The 22,642-nt window shown below is 37.8% G+C and overlaps 1 protein-coding gene across 1 annotated transcript in view; it reads right to left on the bottom strand.

Moving 5' to 3' along the window:
• The window catches only part of ARMC3 (armadillo repeat containing 3), a 52,220-nt gene that overhangs the window by 3,285 nt on the left and 26,293 nt on the right, over nucleotides 1-22,642 (bottom strand). Inside the window, exons 10-15 of the mRNA XM_082014962.1 lie at nucleotides 13,864-14,113; nucleotides 12,452-12,588; nucleotides 8,849-9,017; nucleotides 7,873-7,973; nucleotides 6,714-6,809; nucleotides 1,097-1,294 (exon numbers count right to left, since the gene is read on the bottom strand). Coding sequence (XP_081871088.1) covers nucleotides 1,097-1,294; nucleotides 6,714-6,809; nucleotides 7,873-7,973; nucleotides 8,849-9,017; nucleotides 12,452-12,588; nucleotides 13,864-14,113 — 951 coding nt within the window. The remainder of the gene's footprint in view (nucleotides 1-1,096; nucleotides 1,295-6,713; nucleotides 6,810-7,872; nucleotides 7,974-8,848; nucleotides 9,018-12,451; nucleotides 12,589-13,863; nucleotides 14,114-22,642) is intronic.

The raw sequence follows: 22,642 nt of genomic DNA, 5'->3' as shown, positions 1-22,642 counted from the left end.
AATGGAACATACACATTAAAATCCCCACAGAAAACATTCTACTTAAATTTCCCGTGATTGTTTTGCTGGGTTGTGTGTCTGCAAGTATTTCATTGGTGTGTTTGAAGAGCGGATCTGAAAGAGCATTTTATGGATTCCACCTTGAGGAAGGCAGCATGATTTATATGCAGCTTGATAGTTAAGGATGAGTATCTGTCCTGTCAAATTTTGCAATCAACAGAAAAGTCATTCCTCATATCACATTAGACCACTTCATTAAAAATGAGAGTTAGTAGAAGAAATGCATTTTGTGAGACTCAGCGGGATCTGACGCCAAACTCTCCAGATTCAGGAAGCAGCAGGAAACTGCTAAGATAGTAAAGGTTAAACTAAGGAGAAGATGAAAGCAGACACACGGCTTGGAGATGACAATGATTGGTGTCCAGGCCGAGTAGTCAGTGTAACTAATGAATCACACATTGATAACAACAGTCTGTACACGCACCGTTGCAATATTCTGGCACTATTAAATCATCAGGATGTTAATTGCTGTAGCACCTAAAAACTACACTAGAAAAATGTCTCATGCTTTGGGCTCCAAAGGAGAACAAAATACAAGAGAGTTTCTGTCTCAAGGGGTTTCCAAACCAACTAGGCAAGAGATTGTAAGAGAAAGAACGGACATGACACATACAACTTGCAAGAGTCTCAGTATTAGGCTAGGGTTGTAGCCTGCGCATTTAGGCTCTGCAGCACCTGCGTCTCTCCTGTTCCTTGATGATATAGATGCTATATGCAGCTGATGTGTTCACTGGAAAGGATCAGTACAGATCTATAAATGTGAAAAAACCTGAAATTGTCCATGTGAGTATTTACAAAATGAGAAATTTGTAGCCTTTTGTTGCAAATGATATTTTATTTTCAAAAAATTAAACTAATTGAAACAAATTTAGAAACAAAAAGTTTAAAAACTAAAATTATGTCAAAATTCTGGACCAAAGCTGGTTAAGGACACAAAAAATAACAGATTTGTCAAAGTTGCCCTTGGATGAGAAAACCGTTATTTTACCAATTCAACTTATTTGCATTATTTATGGAAATACAATTCGGTACTCACTGTGCAAGAGCCACAACCTGTTCCCGGGTAGTAGTTAGTGGTAGGATTGTTTGGGAAACATCATTAATGTAATCCAGTAAAATGAAGTCAGGTGGTGGTAGCCAATGTGAATTTTCTAGATTTAATTCATCCTGGACTTCAGATATTATCTGAGTAACTTCTTTCATTTTTTCCTCTTCTTTTTTCCCCTTTCCTTTTCTTACATAGAAAACAATATACACTTATTTAAAATACTGTAATCTCTAAGTCCAAATTCTAATACAGTAGTTCTCCAACGGGACATTTTAGACAAACTGAGTTTGGGGGAAAGGTAGGGGAAATCTTTTCTCTTCATAATGAATAGTCTAAAATCTACAGAGCTGTAGATAATATTTGTGGAACATGCCCTCTGCAGATGGTTAGGAACCAAATGACACTACCTCCGTATTAATATTCCTGTAAATTCTCATTTTATGTTTGTCTGTGGCTCTGATATGCTTTTCCCATGTATGGATTATCTAGGGGAGAAGACACCTACGTACAGCTACATAATAATAACAAGTTTTTAGAGAGCATATAGGAAACATTTTTAGACAGTTACAGTTTGGTTGCGTATGGTCATGAATTAAAAATCATGAACTCCCATGAGTTTTTATTCAATAGAAATCTGGACTTCAAATAAAGGAACAAATAATATGAAGAGCATGGCTGAAATCTTGACAGGACGTGCCAAGTGGTAGTCTCTGTAGTTGCAAATCCATGTACTTCGAGCATTATACAAACTACAACGTGGTTTGTCAAACAAAGATTTTATGAGAGATCTGTTTTTGCTGACTTTTTTCATTGTACACGCTACATTTTTCACTAATGTTCAGAATCCGAAAAATGACTGTGATCCTAAATAGGCATCATAAGCACCTAGCAGAGGTATAAATGAAATGCTTGTTCTGCTTAGCTAGAATACTGTGCATTTCACAAGTTATGCAGCAACTATAAAATCAGTATCTTACCAGAGGTATTGTTAAGACCTATACAATCAGACAGTTTAGGATTTTTTATTTGTGGGAACACATGGAACTTGTGTTTTGTAAGCATTATGTCTTTTCTCAGCATAGGTCCTGAATAATTCTAATGTGAAATGTGACAAAATGTCTTTCCTCATTTAACAGTTCTGGCTTATTTTTTAAAATCCACAATACTTCTGGCATTCTTGGAAGGAAAAAAAAGAAATAAAGGACCACTAGAGTACATGGTGCCAGGGCACACTATCATTATTGTATGCTTTTCAATTTATTCTTAAAATTTTTACAATGAACAGCACTCTTAAGATGGAAGGCACTGGACAAAGCAGAAGGGCATATACCTTTATCAGTAATCTAATTCAAGCAATTTGTCTTCAGAATACTTTGCAAACTTTTCTTTTACCTACTGAGATTTATCATATTCACAAAAAGCCTTTTGCACAGATTTCACAAAGCACATTTTTTTAGAAGGATAACCAATTAAGATTTTATCTTCAAATTATAGAAAATTCACCACCCTCTTAAATAAACTGCTCTGGTTATTAATTACACTTATACTTGAAAAAAGCAGACAAACAGTTTTCTTTATCTAATCTAATGTGACTCTATCTAACTATAGCCAGGGGACCATACAATGCTAGATTAAACAGCTACCTAATTCTCCATTTCTATACTTACGATTATGGTTAAGAATACCCTGTTTAAAAAAAATAATGAATTATTCCCACCTCCCTGGTGTCTTACTTAGCAGGTTTTCAAAACAATAATTTCTACAAATGGTATAATTCTTGTTCCTTGGTCATTTTCTCTATTCATGCCCTGCTCTTCCCTTCTATTCTCCCAGTACTTTCTTTTCCCTACTAAAAGTGCACTGCTAAATTATAGTGCTATAGCAGAATTTGTTCCCTTTTCCTATCTACTCAAATGACTCTTGAATCACTCTTATTCTCCTTCTTTTCAGTTTTCAGTAAGAAAAAACCTGAGAAGGACAGGTTTGAATAATGGTTTGTTTGTTTTTTTCTGCTTCTTATTTCTCTGAGGTATGACTATGTTCTGTTCCTTGGTGGAATGGCTGATATAAGGTTGTCTTCCACCCCTGTCTCTACCCTACTCCTCAATTCTTCAGTTCACCATGTCTGTCTTAGAGCTCAGTGCTATGAAATAATCAGTAACAATTGCAGTAGACTTCTGCTATCTTTTTCCTATCCTCTTTTTTATTCCTGTTTTTATTTACCAATGGGAATTACGACATCAGAAAAAAATCACTCCCCTTTCCCAAAGCTGTCTCACTACTTGTGAGACATACTTGCCGCAGATGCAGAGGAACATTGCAAAGGAGAACTCCTGGTAGCTAACAGTCTCCAAGCTGTTTCTGATTCCTGTTGCAACTTTAGTACAATGGGTCACCAGAGAGTCAGTGTGAGGAAGAAGGCAGCCAATATGATACCCTACCACCAAAAGACAGCCATGACACCTATTTTCTTTCCTTTTTTTGCCTAGTTTAATGCTTTGGCTGTCTTTAGAAAAGGAGTGAATGAGCATTGGAAGGTATTTCCTTAAATGCTGTACTGGAACACAGCATGGAATAAATGCCCATTTATCACTCTACATTAAATATTATCTTTTAGCCCAGTCAATGTGTATATCAGATATGCAACTGTTTGATCAAAAATGGTGCTGTCTATGCAAATATATGTCAAACTATCAACTAGGCACTTCCTCTACATCTAATTCAAACAATTCCAGCAGACAATTACAACTGCCCTTTCTCTTAGCTTTCAACTATGGTTTATATAAAGTAGTATCACTTTTTCAAAACAATGGCTTTAAACTGTGTTCAGTAGTACTTTGCAAAATAATGATGAACAGAAATATATGATCAAAGGAACAAAATATATACGAAAAAGTCTAAGCGTGTTTGAGACTTGGAGTCAGATACTGACCTTCAAGTAACTCCCATATATCTCACAAATTAATAATAATAATGATGTATGAATTATGGATTCAAAATGAATGACAATGGGGTTATAAATCATACAACTTGATCATGACATTCAAAAGCAATTATTTCATACTTGAAGAAGTCTTTGTATCCCTGCAAGTTTACTATGGGAAATTGAGCCAGGTGGTGTTTTTTCCTAAATAAAATTTTTTGCTTTCCAGAAGTGTTATGGTGCTAACAGAGCAGTCATTTACTGTGTAATTGACATAAATGACATTAAAAAGCAACTATTCAAGGGTATCCTCATCTCACACTATAATAAACAAATATATTATCTTGTCAGAACAGGTGTCTCAGCTCTGCAAAGCTGCTTGAGACTATGCAACATGGTCTATGACTCTAGAGCATCTTTTGAGATGAAGGAATCTCCTACTGGAATCCCCTACTGGTGCAGAGCAAACATAACTGGGGCTCAGTATTTCCCCTTGCCTCCTGCTCCCTTTGAGTAAACTGGCATATGCAAGGTGGGTCATGACCAGAGCATGCTGGGCATCAGGAGGACTTGGTAAGCTAGAAGCTAGAACAAGTAGGTAAGTGAGGTAAGACACTCAAGATGCACTCTTCTGCATCCTTCAGGATGCAAACAGGAACCTTCCACAGTGCAATTCATATGGACCATTGCAGGTATCTACTACAAAATGATTTAAACTGAATTCCAGAAGTGCTTGCAATCCAAATAACTAGTTAAATGTAAACATCTGCCTTGTAAGTCAATAACTTTTGGATAGACTTATCTCACAGTTCAGGTCCTGATTTAAGTTAGAACCTCAACCCTTCACAGTCAGTAGCTATTATCTGTCAACAATTTGCATGTCAGTTTTAAACAAACTGATACACATATAATTCAAAGCATAATACCTTAAGCCTTTTTCTCTAGTGCTGCTTTTGCTCAGTGAAGTCCGTTGTCCAGATGACTCCTGCTTTTCCTCCATTGGAGATACCATTGAACTATTGAGATAACAAAGCAGGTTCCAATTTTCTCTTGATTTCATCTCTCAAGCACACACAGATACATACATAAACAGAAATATATAAGCAGTCTAAGAAATCAACAATTATCTATCTATAAAATGCCTGTACAGAGAGTAGAATATCATAGTTCATGGATGAGCTCCAAGCTAAAAATTGCAAACACAGTACCTGCGTTCCTAGAACAGACCCTCCATCTCTCCCTTCTTTTCAAACCCTGCAGCACTTAGCATTTTGTAATGCCCACCACTGACTAGAATTAACAGCCCTGAAGCATGGCCAAGGCCCCCTATACCGTAAAATAAGGAAAATTAGGAAGTCAGGACTGGGACCCACAGAAACCAGCATAATAAATGGTCAGGTCACTAAGTTAGCTAACAGAAAAGCCAAGGAGAGTTGTAGGTTACAAAAACTAGCTTGACATTTTCTGCAAGACATTGCCAGTTAAAATTGTTTTCAGTATCTTTTGATAGTCATATGGTTTAGTTTTAGGCAGCCCTGCAAGGAGCAGGGAGTTGGACTCAATGATTCTTATGAGTCCCTTTCAACTTGAGATATTCTATGATTCTATGTTCCTGCGAAGGACTAGACGCCATCCCACTGACGGCAAGGAGGCTCTATTTGGATTGGTTTTGGAATCCTGAACATTCCCCTGGAATTAGGCATGTATACCTGCCTTCTCTGAAAGGTACTGTTGTGGTCGTGATTGTGCTGCTGTTTTACATACAGAGTTACCGGTTCAGTTGGAAGACCATGGTTCAGTTTTCTTTCACAGGAACAAACTAAGGGTTAAGTATTTATATTGAAAGTCATCAAGGCAAGGACTAGAGCTTTGGTCTCAACTCTCTCAGCTAAGTGCCCCAACAGCTGAAGTAGAAAGCTCTGTTCATTATGCCTCTTCATTAGTAAACAGCTACAACGACCCAGAAGGAGACTGCTAAACCCCAAATGGCATGTGGTCAGCTCTCTGCAGGTGGGAGGGGCAGGCTTAGATCTTCTTTCTGTAAAAGCAGGAGATTAAGTTCCCACAAGGTTAGAGATTCTGACCTATTTGGGTATGAGCAGACATGCCCACCAGATCAGTTCCACAGAAAGGACTGCAGGACTGTAGCTAGTGTATGGTAGGGATCGGAGGGAGCGCTGCAAGAGAGAGGCATTTTTAGGTTTGTTGCTGTCAGAACTGCTGGGACAGTTCTGAGCACACCCTTCTCAGCTTTTAGTCATCTATGGAATTTCACTGGAAGAAATTTATTCTAGAAATAAGGATGTGTGTAGGCAGTGTAGGAACTTTTTTGTGGGTCTAGGTTCTAAACTGAGAAAGAACTTCTACCCTAATTTCCCTGTGTCTTGGTTGCCAAGCTGTAAAATAACAGCATTTCACTGCCTCCTAGGGATATTGAAAGGAAAAACAGCCAAATAAATATCAAATACAGCATGAGGAGGGAGGACAAATAATTACTAAGATAGACAAAGGAAGATTACTGCAATTAGGAGGTGAAAGAAAGACTCCAAAAACGTATTTAACAATGTATGTGAACATTTGCACTATGTTAGGAAATTTTCTATAACTATTTTCAATCAGAATTCTATTTCTAATGTTAGAGAGCAGTAACAGAGTATTGACAAGTAAATCTTAAGACCATACCTTACTTTTTCTCTACTGCCTTTTCTGGAAACAGAAGGTGACAAGATAGTCTGTTCATAAAATGAATCTTGTGTCTTCTCCTCTACTGCAAGGACACTGAAACAGAACAAGATATTTTTGCATATTATTTGCAGAGATAGTATTTGCATGTTAAGCTATGAAAATTGAGTTCTGATCTTAAAGGAAAGTAAATATATTCATAGGAATTACATAAGTGGAAGAAATAACATAACCACTAATAAACCAGATACTGATTCAGGGATCAAAAATGAAATACGGAATACCAAATGATGGATACGAGTAACTGGGGAGTAAGACTGCTGCCAAGGTGCAAAGGCAAGAAGCTGTATCAAAGTCAAAGTAAGAAGACCTGATAGTTAAAGACAACTCTAGGGATCAACAAAGACCATGGAAGTTTAATTTGTCATAGATATTCTCAGACATCTTTATGGTGTCATATACAAGCTTAAAAGGGAAGATAATGATACTGTAAACCAAATATGTGATGTGTTGACAGAGAAGAAGGTTTTGGACTTGCAAAATATTGGTAGAGCATTCTTTGATCTGTAAGATTGTTTACAGGAAATGACTCCAGGTTAAATAAGCCCAATACCAACTTCCTGCATTCAAATCTAAGGAGATTTGTTAGGCTGGCTTCAACTTAAACAGAGAAGAAATGGACACAGGTTCTTTATCAAGTCTGAAAGCTTGATGCTTGGGATGTTATGCTTAAAATTCCATGCATTTATCTGTACAAGAAGATCATAAAATCATAGGTTTTATTGTCGCATGTTGATATTCATCTTAGATGACATAATTATCATGGCAGATGACAAGCTTTGTTAGAAACGGTAAAATACTGGGTGTCCCACCATCAGGAGGGGTGCTAAATGGCTGAGTCTTAATGGCTAAGTTAAAAAAAAGCAACTCAACTGAATAAATCTTTTCTGTCTAGCAGGAAAAGAAGTTATTTTCCAAATTCTTACTTTATAAAATAGAAAATCTATGCCTTCTAGGACATGAAGTTCTATGCTGACATCTCTCTATTTCATATATATGTGTATATATATACACACTTCGTAGTTTGTACTGGAAACAGTGAAAATGATGGGAAAGATGAGCTATTGCAATAAATGTTGGTAGATCAAACAGAACTCACTCTTCTCGTGGTTTAGCATTAATGAAGATTATGGCCCGACGGTCAGTAAGCTCTTGCATACTCAGTTCCTCCAAAGATAAAAATTTCACCCCAGGTTTTATCTACAAGAAAATTAGAATAAAAGATAAGCTGTTCTGTTCAGTTAAAGATGAAGAGAAAAAAAAATTAAAAGATACCTAGAGAGTAATTTAAAATTCTGAGTCCTTAACAGAAGACTTACATAAGAACTTATAAAGCCATTCAAAATACGTGAAATTGGTTTCTTCTTCATTTGCATTTTCTTCATTAATGTTCTTAAAAAAGATTGTTTATAAATAATTCAACTTGTAATTGTTGTTACTATGTCATTCTAAGCAGTTCTAGAATAAAGAAATGTTCCTGCCTATGATATAGGATAGAATTTTCAAAAGCAACCAACTGCTTTAGGAGCAGGTATTTCACTGATTTTCTGTAAGACTGGTATTTCTAATTCATTTGGGCATTTTTGAAAGTCCTCAGATTTAAACTGAACACAGCACTAACAAATGATACAGAGTGGAGTCATTCTTTATATATAATCAGTGCTTTGTGAGAGAAAGGATCATGACCAAGGTGAAAACATGAACTCTCTCCTTCTTTATGTAAAACTAACCAAATAAAAAGTTCATAGGTCATTCAGTGTCAGGTTAGTATTAAGTATACAGCAGGGAAAGAGACCAGAAGAACTAAGGTCTGAGAAAGGATCTGGAAAGGAACTGGGAGCTGCACAGCTTACATTTGGAAAGAAGATTGCAACGAGGGGATAGCATGAAGATGATGAGTTTTCATCCACAAAGAAAGATAATTAAAAGAAATTAGTATAAATGCTGGGAAACTTCAGGACAAGAAAACAAAGCATTTTATGTAGCCAGATTCTGGCTTTTGCTATAATACTTTTTTTAAATCAAGAAGAAAATTTTACTCTTTCTAGTAGAGTAATTTATTTAAAATAGCTTACCTGACCACAATCATAGAATCCATCAGTAATGATGTTATGTGATGATAAATATCCCATGTGGCTGTACTTTTGGGAAAGATTGTTATCAAGTAGCTTTTCCAGAGCAGCTTCACTAAAAATATTTTTGCGCCCTGTTGATAGATTAATTTCTTCTAGGATGTCTAAAGCACTGTTAAACAGAATACAAAGGCTAGTTCATCATTAAATACCAATTAATTGTTATTGTACAATTGGTTTTTAGTATTGACAAGGCCAAGACAGATTAATTTCCAAGTGCCAGCCTGGTGACCCCTGGGCCAGCAAGGAGCTGGCTGTGCTGCACAGAATTCCTTCTCTAGGGGAGGAAAATGCCTTGCAGTGCTTAAAAGCAAAAAGCAATTCTTTTAGGCAGTTAAACAGTTACATAAAGAAATGTATGCCATTGTGTGCCAGGATGCCACAACCTTTCATCAGAACGATGTTAGGTACCACAGAGAACTTGAGACAAAGAAGGATGTAAAAGCAGAGTAGAGGGAATAATGTTCAGAGCTGACCATATGATACACTTTGGGAGCCTCCCTCTCTCCAACTTGCAATGCAATTTGCAGATTCCATTACACAATCTGTGAATCCTTCTAGCTTAGGACTGTTACTGTGATTGGGGAGTGGTGGTTGGCAGAGATTTGCAAAACACAGATGAGCATGGAAACCAAAGCCGTTGTGCCAGCATCACCAGGTGTAGGAATTTTGCAGCATGGAGGTAGAAACAATAATCATGTGGGGACACAGGAGGACAGGAATTCATTCCTTAAGGTGGTTTTGGTGCTGAAACCCACATACTGATAACTTCTGACCTGAGAAACTTAGGAAAAGGTCACTAAGAAGAAAAAGGAAGCAGAATCAGGAGAACATAACACAGTGCAGTTTTGGAACTGTTTAGGAATGAAAACAACAGGAAAAAAAGAGATATATTCATATGTGTGTATATATATTCAAATGTATATCTGTGTGTGTCTATACGCACATGCAGACATTCTTTGCATCCTAAGGAATCAATTTTATATATATATATATAATGAACTCCACGTTTAGACTGCCCGTTTCCCTCTGTGAACTACACAGGGAGCCTCAGCTGTGGACATTTACAATGTAGACTTCTGAAGGTATGACAGATGGATTCCAGAGAACAAGTTTTTTAGGCAAGGCAAATGGCAACCTTCTCTTTTGGAAGACAGCAATGGGAGAAAATAGTGGAAGAGCAGTACAGGCTATTTGTCATACAGCATACTGCAACAAAGTCAGGTAACCAGCAAGTAATGCAGGGAAGAATTTTAAAGGGGAAAATGAGTAAGAAAAGCCTAGTGAGTACGGCAGTGTTGAAGACAGATGACATTACAGGCACAATGGCACATTATCCTCATATGGAGGAAGGACAAGCCAAAAAGGGACAAATATGGCTGCACCAAAAATTCTGTGAAGACCCAAAAGCCAAAAAAGGACTCATACAGAAATGGAAACACTTCCAACAGGGAAGAAAAAGTAAGGGAAAAAACTGAAAGGCCCACAGGAAAAGTGCGATACAACTATTCAGGGACTGAAACAAAAATAAATGTTTCATATGCTGCAAGTCAGAGAGGAAAATGTAGGCCTATTACTCAATGCGGGAAGAAAACTCATAACAGATGGCACAGAAAAGACTGAAGTGTCTGATGCCTTTTTTGCTTCAGTTTTCATAAAAAGGTTGCGAGCAGATGCCTGGCAGCAATATTAACAAGGAGTGGAAACAGTAGGCTTAACATGTCTAGAATAAGTTTGAAAAGGCAAAGTTATCAGTGCCTGAGGAGACTTATCTCATAGTACTCTATGAATTGGCAAAAGCAACCTCTGAACTATTTATAATGATATTTGAAAATTCAGGGAGGACAGACTAGGTGCCAGGAGAATGGAGAAGGGCAAAGATAGTATCTAGATTTGAAAAAGGAAGAACAAGGAAATAATAGAGATCATTCAGCCAAATTTCAGTGTCCAAAGGACACCACATCAAATTATTAAACAATCAGTTTGCAAGCAACATGAGATAAGATGGTAAAAAATAGCCATTATGTATTTGTCAAGAATAAATCAGGTAAAGCCAATCTAATCCTTTCTGTGATAGGGTAACCGACTTAATGCATAGGCAGAAGAAGTACATGTGAGATATGAGTTGACTTTGAGATATGTTTTGACTTTAATAAGTCTTTTCATATATTCCTACTTGAATACTCATGAGCGAGTCAGGGAAATATCATCTACATGAAAATAACATGAAGTAGTGCCTGACTGGTTGAAAAACTATGCTTAATGTATTATTATCAATAATATGCTGTCAAACTGGAAGGACACACGAATTAGAGTCCTACTCTGATACTGTCACAAAGAAGGGATTAAATAAGAACAGTGCTATATGCAAGATATGGCAAATAATTACTGAGATTTATTTGATGGTGGTATGACTTCAGCTGAAGTACCTCATCCAGGCTGGGAGACAGCACTTCAAAATGGTATAAATAAATGAGAGAAATTCAGACAAAATGCTACAAGATTTCAAAACAGAAAGGAGTTTAACACTTTTACTTTGTCATGAAAAGGAAACTGAGAGGGGCACATGGAACGTGAGAAAATCCAATAAGTTCAACTCAGATTGCTGTAAAAAGGTGGTTTCAATCCTGCTGAAAGTAGGACAACACGTAGTTGAATTGTTTTGCTGTAAGGGGTATTTAGAACACAAAAACCCCTTCTAATTGTAAGGATACTTCAGTACTGGAACAGGTTACCTCGAAAAGTTGTGAAAACCCCTCAGAATTGGTATTTACACTTAACAAGCAAAAATATGTCAGTGTACCGGATTCAGTCTTATAGTGTGCAGATGGAAAACATCACCTTTGAGGTCCCCTGCAGACCTAAATTTCTGAGATTCTTACTCTGCAGAATCCATGCATAGGTGGATTTTAAGTATCTGTACAGTAATCAGAGAAATGTCCAGCAGAGGGAGCAGGGCAATTACACATATTTTAATTTAACAACAACCAAAAGAGTCACCCCTTATAAGGAGCCCTGTGCCATAATTCTTAGAACATAAAACAGCTTTTGTAATTCAGATACTAATATATGGAACTTGCAGTTTCTAAGAAGGAATAAAATAGAGTCTCTTTTACATGACACTTCAGCACACCTGCAGTTAACCAATTTATAAATAAAATTTAGCCTGTGTGTAATAAAGTACAATTTACTGTATATTGAACTTGGCCAGAAACTTTAATTTCTGTTTCATATGTATGGGGCACTGTAGTGCCTAATTTTGACTGATATAAGCACAGCTTTGATATAAAGCCTAATTCAGTCACTGAAACAATAATGTTTTTGTAATTCCAGACAGTTCTCTCTTTGGGCTTGCTTTTTTTTTAAGACTTCTGTAACTTAAAATCAATACCGTTTCATCTGTTACATCTGTGGTGCAAAAGTAGTTTCTGCTTACCAGAAAGTATAGCTTAACTTTGTTATTCTGCTATAAATATGTAAAGATCAACTTCATAGAGTTCTCTCATCAAAATCTTCCATCTGCCCCTTGATACTATTTCTACTCACCCTAGCCTGCACAGTTCAACAGCAGTTAGTTCATCACTTGCACAGACCATAACAGCCCAACAGACATTTCTTCTGACTTCTTCATTCTTAGAATGCAGCAATTCAACGAGTGGTCCCAGTCCACCTGCATTTCTTAACTATAAAAAAAATTGAAGACGTTGCCACTTATATATTTCATCTGTCCCAGCAAGAACAGCCTTTGAAATTCACCTTGGGAAACATTCAAGCCTTGTAGACAAGCTATGCTGGGCTGGTAGAAAGGCCATTTATGGGGATTCTCTGCTTCTGTGAACCCTGCGCAGGCTGGAGCTAAAAGCGAGCTTCAGAGTGGTTCAAGGCACACATCCCTTCTGGCTCTGGCTTGCTTTGCAGTTATTAGATTGTGGTGTGGAAACGGAAGAGACTATGCAACTCAACACTGCCACGGAGAGTTACACAGCTTTTTCTGTGTTCTAGCTGCCTCCTAGCAACTAATTTACAACACAATATATTTGAATTTGTATTGCATTGTACGTATGACAATCTTATTAACATCCTATTCTCTTGTGTGCTACAGTATCTTTCCTGTACATGCTGGAGGAAATATTGCTCATTTGGATTTTTGAAGAGAAAGACATTTTAAGGACACTGAAAGAGGTAGATTAATTATCTCTGCCCCTTATTCATGTCCTAATTAACAGCCTTGACCCATGAGAAATCCCCAGCTCATAATCTATGAATCACAGAATCACAGAATCACTAGGTTGGAAAGTACCTTCAAGATCATCAAGTCCAACCATTAATCCAGCGCCACCGTGTCCCTAAACCATGTCCTGAAGTGTCACATCCACAAAGTGTTTTTTGAACACTTCCAGAGAATGCACATAGCATCATCCTTATTTATGAAAAGCAAATAATATGACCATTGATAAACAGCGAAAAGTTCAACTTCCTGGATGCCACCGATCAAGGGATTAATTATATTTTGAGTTTTATTTGAATTACATTTACTCCATGCACATCCAGTATCTTATAAATCAAGATCAGACATTGCTGTTCAGGCCTTGAAAGTGGGCAATAGAACAATGCTGAGGGAGAGTAAAGAGGACAGAACTTCTCATCTTCAAAATACAGCTGACGGTTGCAGCTGAGAGAAACCTTGATGTTTAATGCTCATAAACATGGGGATTAAGATATAGCCCTGGTTAACGCTCACTGAAGCCACTGGAAAGCTATAAAACATTAATTTGGTGCGAGCAAATACATCAGTAAAAATACAAATTAAAGAAAACCCTTTCCAAGTTCTCATGACAAACAGAGCTAAATTCAGCTGAACAAGCCTATGATGAAAGTGAAAAATTAGTTACTGTCTAGAAACCCTGGGACTTTAGGACAGACATACAAAATACAAAGATGCTAGGAAAGTATTTTACCTCAGTTCTTGCATCAGCATCACAACCAAACGCAGCCACAGCAAAAGCTGCTTTGCTTTGCACTTGGCTGTCGGTCGAGCGCAACGGTTCTGCAAGCGCACTCATAATACCACGGCTCCGGATATTTACGCGGAATGGCTCTTGCATGGCCAGATTTGTTAGCACTGTGGCAGCATTAGCAACGGCTCCATCTCTCTGAGAGTTCAAGGTATTTACTAATGGCTCAATTCCTTCAGCCTCAGCAACAGCACTAGGAAAATGAAGGAGAAAAAAGAAATCTTTGTTATTTTAGGATCATTTTTTCTTCTTAGTGTGTTATACTTGCCGACTAAATTAGTATTACATTTCAAGAATATAAAATATTGCTTATCTGCAATAAGTTGCAAGACTGATGTTTATATTCTAAAATATAGTATGAAATTGTAATTAAAAATTGAACGGTGGCACCCCTTTTTCTGATGCCTTACCTGTATTTGACTCACAGCGTGAAGCTCAAGAGGCACAACCTAAGCAGAAAAAACCAAGTCACAAACTTCTGGATTCTTTAGCTTATTAGGACATGGATTCTTCCTGAGATTTCAGAGTGAATGAAATCTTGCATCTTTTCAAAGATGCAGAATTTCTCTATCTTTACTCCCAGGCAAATGCTTCTGCAGTTTCATTACTTCTCCCCACAATAATTCTAGCACTATTTCTAATGAGGATTATAGTGCATGGAGTATCACATGTTCTTTGTGCTGTCTCCATATATTTCTGTGATCAGATACTTAGGTGTCACAAACATTGTACAGCAAGCTTCTGCCATTCTTACAGGGTAGGTGTACATGGACCAGTTCAGTGCAATGTAGAAATTATTGTGCTGCCTTTATACATATAAAGCTGATTTAGACAGCAGGAGTGCAACAGACACATTGGCATAAAATTCAGGGCTGGCTGTGACTGTGGTTCCACAGCAACTACTCTATCAGCAGCAGCTCCAACTTAAATATTCCCTCTGCTCCCAGATGACCATTGCAGCCATGGCTGGAGGGTGCTAAACAATGGGAACTTAAATTTTCCTTGTCTATATCGTCTTAAGTCTAGATCATCTTACATTTGTTTCAGTGGTATTTTTTCCAATGTCATTATAAACCATCACACTATAAGAATTGAATTGTCTTCCTTCTGAGTTTGTATATAAAATTTGATCAAACGATTTGAGGCATATGTCCAATTTACTATCTGTAATTTTACATTGGGCTCATCTGTTTGTTAAACAGAAGTTGGCAATATTGTTAGCAATGGAAGTGCGCAGATGGCAATTTGAATTTTTTTGCAACTGCTTTTTATACCCCCTTTTAGTACATTTTGTCTATATCAAAAACATAACAAAATGTCCCACCTCTATATGAGCACATGTAAAAACTTCAACAAGAGAAGAGTATACATTAAGTTTTGCTAAATTTCTGTCAACAGATTAGTAAGAGAAATCTGGATGTGAAAATCCCACTTTCACTGTAACAACATCTTACCAGAAATCTAACTAACCTTTTGGTAACTTTCACAGTTACAAAATAAACACAAGCTAAGAAGTCAAGAAATTGTTATGCTATCGAAGACTGTCAAGGCATTGATAAAAACAAAAAACCTTAGGAATGCTGATGGCCATGCTCTTATGCAAACAGGAGAGAAAGCAGAATACATGTCAACCTGTGCTGTATAATCCCATTACACGACATAGATCTTACTGTGAAATGATCTTAGTGCAAGTATCTTGAAACTACATTTTCAAAGAGGGGAACACATGCACTCCTGAGCGTACCTGGAATGAATCAGCAGAGGCCAACAGGAATTGTTAGTCTGATCTCCGCCTCAGCTGTAAGGTGATGGCAGCTCACAGGTAGCGTTGGAGCATGGGTGTAAGGAAGGCTGCCAGGCAGGCAGGCAGTAGCCCCCAGTTTGGAAAAACAGGGAAAAGGCAGCAGTCTGAAGGTGAGTAGGGTTATTAGCTTGGGTGCAGCATAAAGGTATAGGGCCAGTATGGTGTTGGCGAATTATTCCTCCTGGAGCATCAGTAACTTTAATGCAAGCACTTCAGTCTCTGTTCAGAAGTGAATCCCATGTTTTCAGACCTGCAATGTACTCCTCAGAGTGCCTTCGATTAGCTGGATTTCCCCTTATCCGGGTGTCCTCCCTCCCCTTCCCTCCTTGACTAGATAAAGTAGAGCTGAAAATGTTTTGTTTGGTTGGTGGTTTTTTTGGGGGGGAGGGAAGGGGCATGGGGAGAGCAGTTGGTTTGTGTTTTGTTTTGGTTTTTTTACTTGGGTAAGGCCACTGTATTTGTAGGTTCTCTGGCTAATATTGTCTTTTCTTCCCTATGAAAATTTTATTCAGATTTCCAGCTTCAGAAGTGCTGTAGCTCCATCCGGGCTGCTCTATCTGGAGAAATCCTCGACATGTTGATTGCACATGTAAGGATCAGTTATACACCACATGTACTGCAAGTTTTCCGGAAAACATCACATTCATAGCACATGTAACAATGTACCTGCTGGCGAAGTGTGGGAGAGACGGACCATACGTGCAACACAGCCATGCACAGTAAGGCATGTCCATAAGCTATCAGACTTACAGCATTACACAGTATGTACACAAATAACTTACCCAGGGTGGGGGGAATCAAACAATTTTTCCTGTACCATGGATACGCAGGAATTCCAGGATTTATGGGACAGATCCACTGCTCATAAAATGCATCACTGCATCTAACAGATGTATATATCCAATACTTCTGCAGTAAGTATAGGACTTACTACTATTCCTATACTATACCCAATAACACGCATATTCTCCTGTAGGAAATCCTAATAAACATATAGTCCCTAACAGCCTGATTCCAGGATACACTGAATGACGTAGCAGATCACATTATAAGCAGATTTACTATAATTTCCATAAAGCCAGCAAGTACACAAGTACTTGACAAAAGAGCAAGGTGACAGCTCCTCGTGCGTTCAGAGCTGACCTCAGCGAGGTACAGAGCCCAGCCAATTTTCTCAAGTGCCACTCCAAAAAGGTTGAGAACCACTGATTTAGAAGATCATACATATTTATTTCAATACTGTGTTCTACTTCTACGCAGATTCATTTTTGAAATCACAGTTTCATGAATATGGTTTAATCAAGTAGCACAATGGATCACAAGGCAAAAAAGAATTCATGTTAGAAGTAAGAACAGCAGGTAACGAGAGTTGAAGGTAACCAATACCTTTGAGAATAAGATTTTAAGAGGGCGCTGTGTCCTGATAACAGATGCGTACAGAAGAGGTTATGAGGGAAGAAGGAAGAATGAGGAATCCATAGTTCAACTCTCCCTACCCCATAGCCCTCCGGAGAACCCAGAAATAGCACTGCCACCCTGGGCCAGGGAGCCCCAGCCTCTAGAGAGACCAGTGCCTGACCTCAGAGGGAGCTGAAAGAATGAGTATGCTTAAGTTTTTAAGGTGCTGAAATACTACAATGTTAAGATCTAAGTATGGAGGTCCTCGTTCCGTTCCATCTCGGGCAGAGATAGGCACTGTGTAGTTTTTTTATTACAAGGAAACAAAAGTCAGAGGAAGAAGCTTTTACCAGCATTGTCTTTGCCTAACGTAGATCAGCTCTAGCCTCTCTCTGCCTCCAGAACACACTCTGCTTCAGACACATCCTACTGAGTTGGTGCACTTTATCAGTGCTCCCACCACAGGACTACATCCTCACGGAAGAAGGGAGCCTTGGTTTAGCTGAAAAAAGTATACACTTTTTGATGTGGAAAAGGATTAAGTTATATAGATCCACAGCTTTTTTCCCTCCATGTTGTGTAAAGATTCAAAATACATCAATTTTCTTAATAAGAGAGAGAAAAGATTAAGGAAAAGGAAAGAAGACAATGACAAGGGGGGAAAAAAAGGATGTTGCATTTGCAATATCACCGTGGTTTTTTGAAAAGTGGAAGCTAACTATCAATTACAAACAAACCAACCTAAAAGCCCAGAGAAGGCAGGTGTAGAAATTACAGAGCTGAAACCAAAGTTAAAATAATTCAAATATTATGATTTATAAGCACATGGTTATGATCATTAGAGTGCCTAACAGAGTCAGGCATTTAACTTAACCAGGGTATACATGGTTCAGGTACCCTAATGACCTTAACCACGCTCTGTAGTGAAACAGTAAAATTCTGATTACAAATGAATTCAAACGACTGTATTCAAGAATAGCTAAAATATTTTTGTCAGATGTCATTGGAGAAGCGAATAATAAAAGGTCATATAATAAATATTTAATTTAAATGACTAATTTTAAATATACATCGTAACAAGTTGTTAAGAGATTTTCTTGAAAATTATCTAAAAGATCACTCAGGACTCAAAGAATAAATGCTGAAAGTTTGAGAAAAACAAATGTCTTTTTTCCCTGCAAAACTAAATTAAAAGTGGACAATAAAATCATTGCCAAAAGTTTCACAAAACAAACTTTTTTTAAACAGTTACTTTGGAGATGAGTTTCACTGAACTGAATATTTCGTTGCTTTAGTTGTCTGGGATGCAATAGGAAAGCTCAGACTTTGGTAGAGTGTTGTGAAAACAATCACCAGTAAAAAACGCACCAAAACTCTGTGGTTTTGGTTTTTTTTTTTTTTGTTTTTAGGACTGTAAGCTCTATGGGGCAAGAACCACCTCTTTATTGGCATCACATCAAGCATAATAGCTCTGGTCCCTGAGCAAGGCTCCTAGTCATGGCAAGGAAGATCACAGCTTATTTACTTCCTCAAGTGCATAGGGATTCCAGCCAGCTTTTCCTCCTGCAGAGAAGGTTCAGCAGAACGGCGAAAGCAACTATCAGCATTCAGAGAGCTGATGGAAAACCACTGAGACTGTTCCCCGAAGCCGTAACCTGAGCAGCCTCCCACGGAGGGGAGAGAGAGGGGAAGAGCAGTGGTGCAGCTTCACACTCCTACTTACTCTGGATTGTGCTTAATTTACACTAGTGAGATTGACACTTCATAAAATAGTAAAGTATGTTTGGTTTTGCTTCTTCTACCACAACTAAACATAAAGTAATTGACATTAAATTACAATTTTATTTGCTTCTATGCTGTTTACTTCCCCCTTCTGACTGAGGATTTAACACAATTTCTGTTCAGAAAAAATTCAAATTTTTCCTACTCACAAAGGCCATTGGACTCCTTACAGACTTCTTTTTCCAAATGGATTTGCAATCGCATTTTTAATTTCTGTGCAAAATTACTGTGATTGTGTGTGAGGTGCTTAGCTAGCCATTTATGCCTGTGCGTGTCTCATTTTCATACATAATTACATGTAAATTATGCATAAGAATTATGCATCTAATTACACACATTTTTAAAATCAAGTCTATCTGTGTTAAATCACGACTTCTTTTTCATAGAAGGTATTTTTGATCCAGCTCTATTATGTAATTTCTGACTGAGAAAGAATATCATAACCAGAAGTTTGAAAAACCTCAAGAAATAGCTTCCTTTTTATCCCTTAAATGTACTAGTATTCATTTGCCGTGTTATGCCATCAGAAAAATCACATCCAATAAACATCTTCCACATTTACCAAAAATTTCACTTTGCAATGTAATTATTTTCAAAAGCAATTGACTGTTGTATATAGTCACTTTTTTTTAATTTAAAGACTAATATTACTTCCATTTTCTTCACCATACATGGGAAATTAATGTCAGTATGTTTATTCTTCAAAAGATTCTGTTCTGCAATTTGGGGCCCCTTTGTGCTCCAGTAAAAATATTGATATCGACAAACTGTATTCATTTTTCATTTCAGGAACTGAACCCTCTATTCCTATTTTTTAATGACAAGTATCTTGTTAAAACATCAATAAACCCCAAACTCAATAAACCTCACAGTCTAGAAGCAATAAAACCTTAAACTGCCTGGGTTAGCAGAGACTCTAATACCGGACTCTCATTTAGTGATACAAAGTATCAGCAACAGTGTGGCCAGCAGGAGCAGGGAAGCGATCGTGCCCCTGTACTCGGCACTGGTGAGGCCGCACCTCCAATCCTGTGTTCAGTTTTGGGCCCCTCACTACAAGAAGGATGTTGAGGTGCTGGAGCGTGTCCAGAGAAGGGCAACGAAGCTGGTGAGGGGTCTGGAGCACAAGTCTGATGAGGAGCAGCTGAGGGAACTGGGGTTGTTCAGTCTGGAGAAGAGGAGGCTGAGGGGAGACCTTATCGCTCTCTACAACTACCTGAAAGGGGGTTGTGGCGAGGTGGGTGTTGGTCTCTTCTCCCAAGTAACTAGTGACAGAACGAGAGGAAACGGTCCTTTCCAACCTTAGTGGAATTCTGTGATTCTGTGAAAGATCTTCTAAAGTCTGTCATTGAACTCATCTCACAAAGTTACATAGATCCCAGTTCTAAAACTGCAGTATACTTAATTTAAAATAATATAGGGGCATTGGTAATGAACTATCTATTCATGATATCTAAGCCTTTCAATTATAGTATTATTTGCAACCTGTATTAAGAATTTCTGACACTTCCACTGTTATGAGAAAGGCTTGAAATTCAGCAATAGAAACCCTTTTTTTCCATTAAAGATCCTGGGTAGCTTCAGCCAGGATAAACTCATGAAAAAGACACTATCCCCTTCTCTCTTTTTTCCAAACCAGGAAGTTGTGCATACAAAAATCAGTAACTCAGCACAAATGTTGAGAGTCTGAAATCCACATTGTTACAAAAGCAAAATAACAGGGAACATGCAGGAGTTGCCAGAGCAGCCTTCATGGAGGTGTAGTGGAAGGCAAGAAAGAGCCAGAGCAGGGTCCCCACAACTCATCTGAACACAGGGATTGAGGAGACAGTGGCTCCTCTTCATCTTTGGAATGAAGCTGGAAGCACCAGCTGAGGAAGGACAAAAAATCTGTGCCAAGTCAGTTTCTCTACAAATAGTATTCGGATTGTGAAACTTGACCCCATCTTTCACTTCTGAGTAAGTGTTTTCTGTACAACTGTGAACTTACCTCAAATGGTGGCAGCAATCTGTTTGCCTTGCTAAAGGTTCAAGCTCTTATGATGATTCAGAGCAGAGAAAATTATGCTTTTGTTTTTCTCTCAAAATTAAATCTCTAAGAAAGTACACATACACTATTGTGTTAAGGTAAAATTACTGAGGTTGCAAGTGAAAAGGTTTGAAATTACTTGTGAAAGCTGATTTTTAGCCCCTTGTGTGTATGACAGTTCAATTAGACAACATGCCACAGTCAAGTGTGCAGGTTAAATTCACAGCAGGACAGAATTAAGTTTGCATGATCAGCCATAAACCTGCAATTCCGTTATATACACTTAAATAAGTTCACACTATCCTAAAGAAATTTAAAACATATACTTAAATAATTTGCATTTAGTTTAGAAATATGCTACAAAGAAAATGTGCATGTAAAAGCACCAATACATTTGTCTGAAATTTACTCAAATGTAGAATAACCCTTTCCACTTTTAATTCATAAAAAGTATAATTCATCTCAGCGCATATCACTGAATGTCATTGTAGGAATACACACTCAAGAGAAATCATTGTACTTGTGCCACTACATAAAATGCCATTTTCTCTCCCAGGCTTAGGAGTCTCTATCCAGGAAGAAAAAAGTTTCACCTGATCCCACAGAAATCCAGCTTTCCACAGCTAAGATAGGTGATCATACTGCAAAGCTTTGAAGGTAGGAGAGTACAAACAGCCCAAAAGTTTTTGCTGTATCTATTAGGGGCAGAACTTCTATACAGTTGCTGTTATCCCAATTTAGAAGTGTTCTGTATTTGGTCTGAAACTATTTTGGGTACACTTAGGTTCTCATGCACTTCAGGATGCTGTGATATGAGATTTGTTTTAGATAGAGATGAATGCTCTGTATTGGTCTTTGTCTTCAACATAACTCCTGATAGTCAACAGAGTTTAAAAACAAACAAAAAACCAAATGGATAAATGCTTAAATTTTTTTGTCGAAGAGCTGAACTGGCAACAAAATGCAGTTGCAGTGTCCGAATCTATAAAGGGACTTTTCCATATAGCCACACCTTCACGAATGTAAGAGAGAAAACCAACAGTGGCTGAGTGAAACATTTTGCACCTGCCAGCAGGGCGTGATTTATGCCACTGTTCATGGGTTGCATATCAGTCATCTGATGTGATGTTAAAGTCATAGTGGGAACCCATTTCTGAATGACATCCCAGCATTAGGACTTGATTCAGCTTTTCTGCCAAGGGAGAAATTTACTGTAAAACATTTTGCAGTTTTCAATACAAGTCAATATGTAACTTGTAAGGAAAAGCTTGTGAGCTCTTGGGTAATGACCGTGTTGTCTTTTTTCTTTAGAAAGCACCCATCACACTTATGGATATACAGTAAAAGAAAGGCAAAACAGGAATCTGTTCATGGCATGAGTGAACTGTTTGTATTTGCATAGGGCTCAGCAGAATGGCCACTAATGTAAAAAATAAAAAACGAAACCACAAACGCCACCAAAATCCCTTCACCTTGCAGAACAGTAGCTCAAAAATGTAATTCTGTCACTAGGGGTCAGTATGAAAACATACTACCTTTACACAATACAGCTAGTGGCATTCTATTGTTGATTTCCTCCTTCAGAAACACAAACTTATGTATAAAGAAGAAATTAAACCATAAAAAAGATAAGTCCTATACAATGGATTATTACATATTCCTGTTCTTAAATGTAGCTCTCATGTACCAGAAATTTCTGTTCCTGTTCT

The sequence above is a fragment of the Phaethon aethereus genome (genome assembly GCF_964289735.1).
Source record: "Phaethon aethereus genome assembly, chromosome: 2".
Classification (NCBI taxonomy): Eukaryota; Metazoa; Chordata; class Aves; order Phaethontiformes; family Phaethontidae; genus Phaethon; species Phaethon aethereus.
The sequence above is the reverse complement of the archived record's forward strand: the minus strand, read 5'-3'. Positions and strand labels throughout refer to the sequence as shown.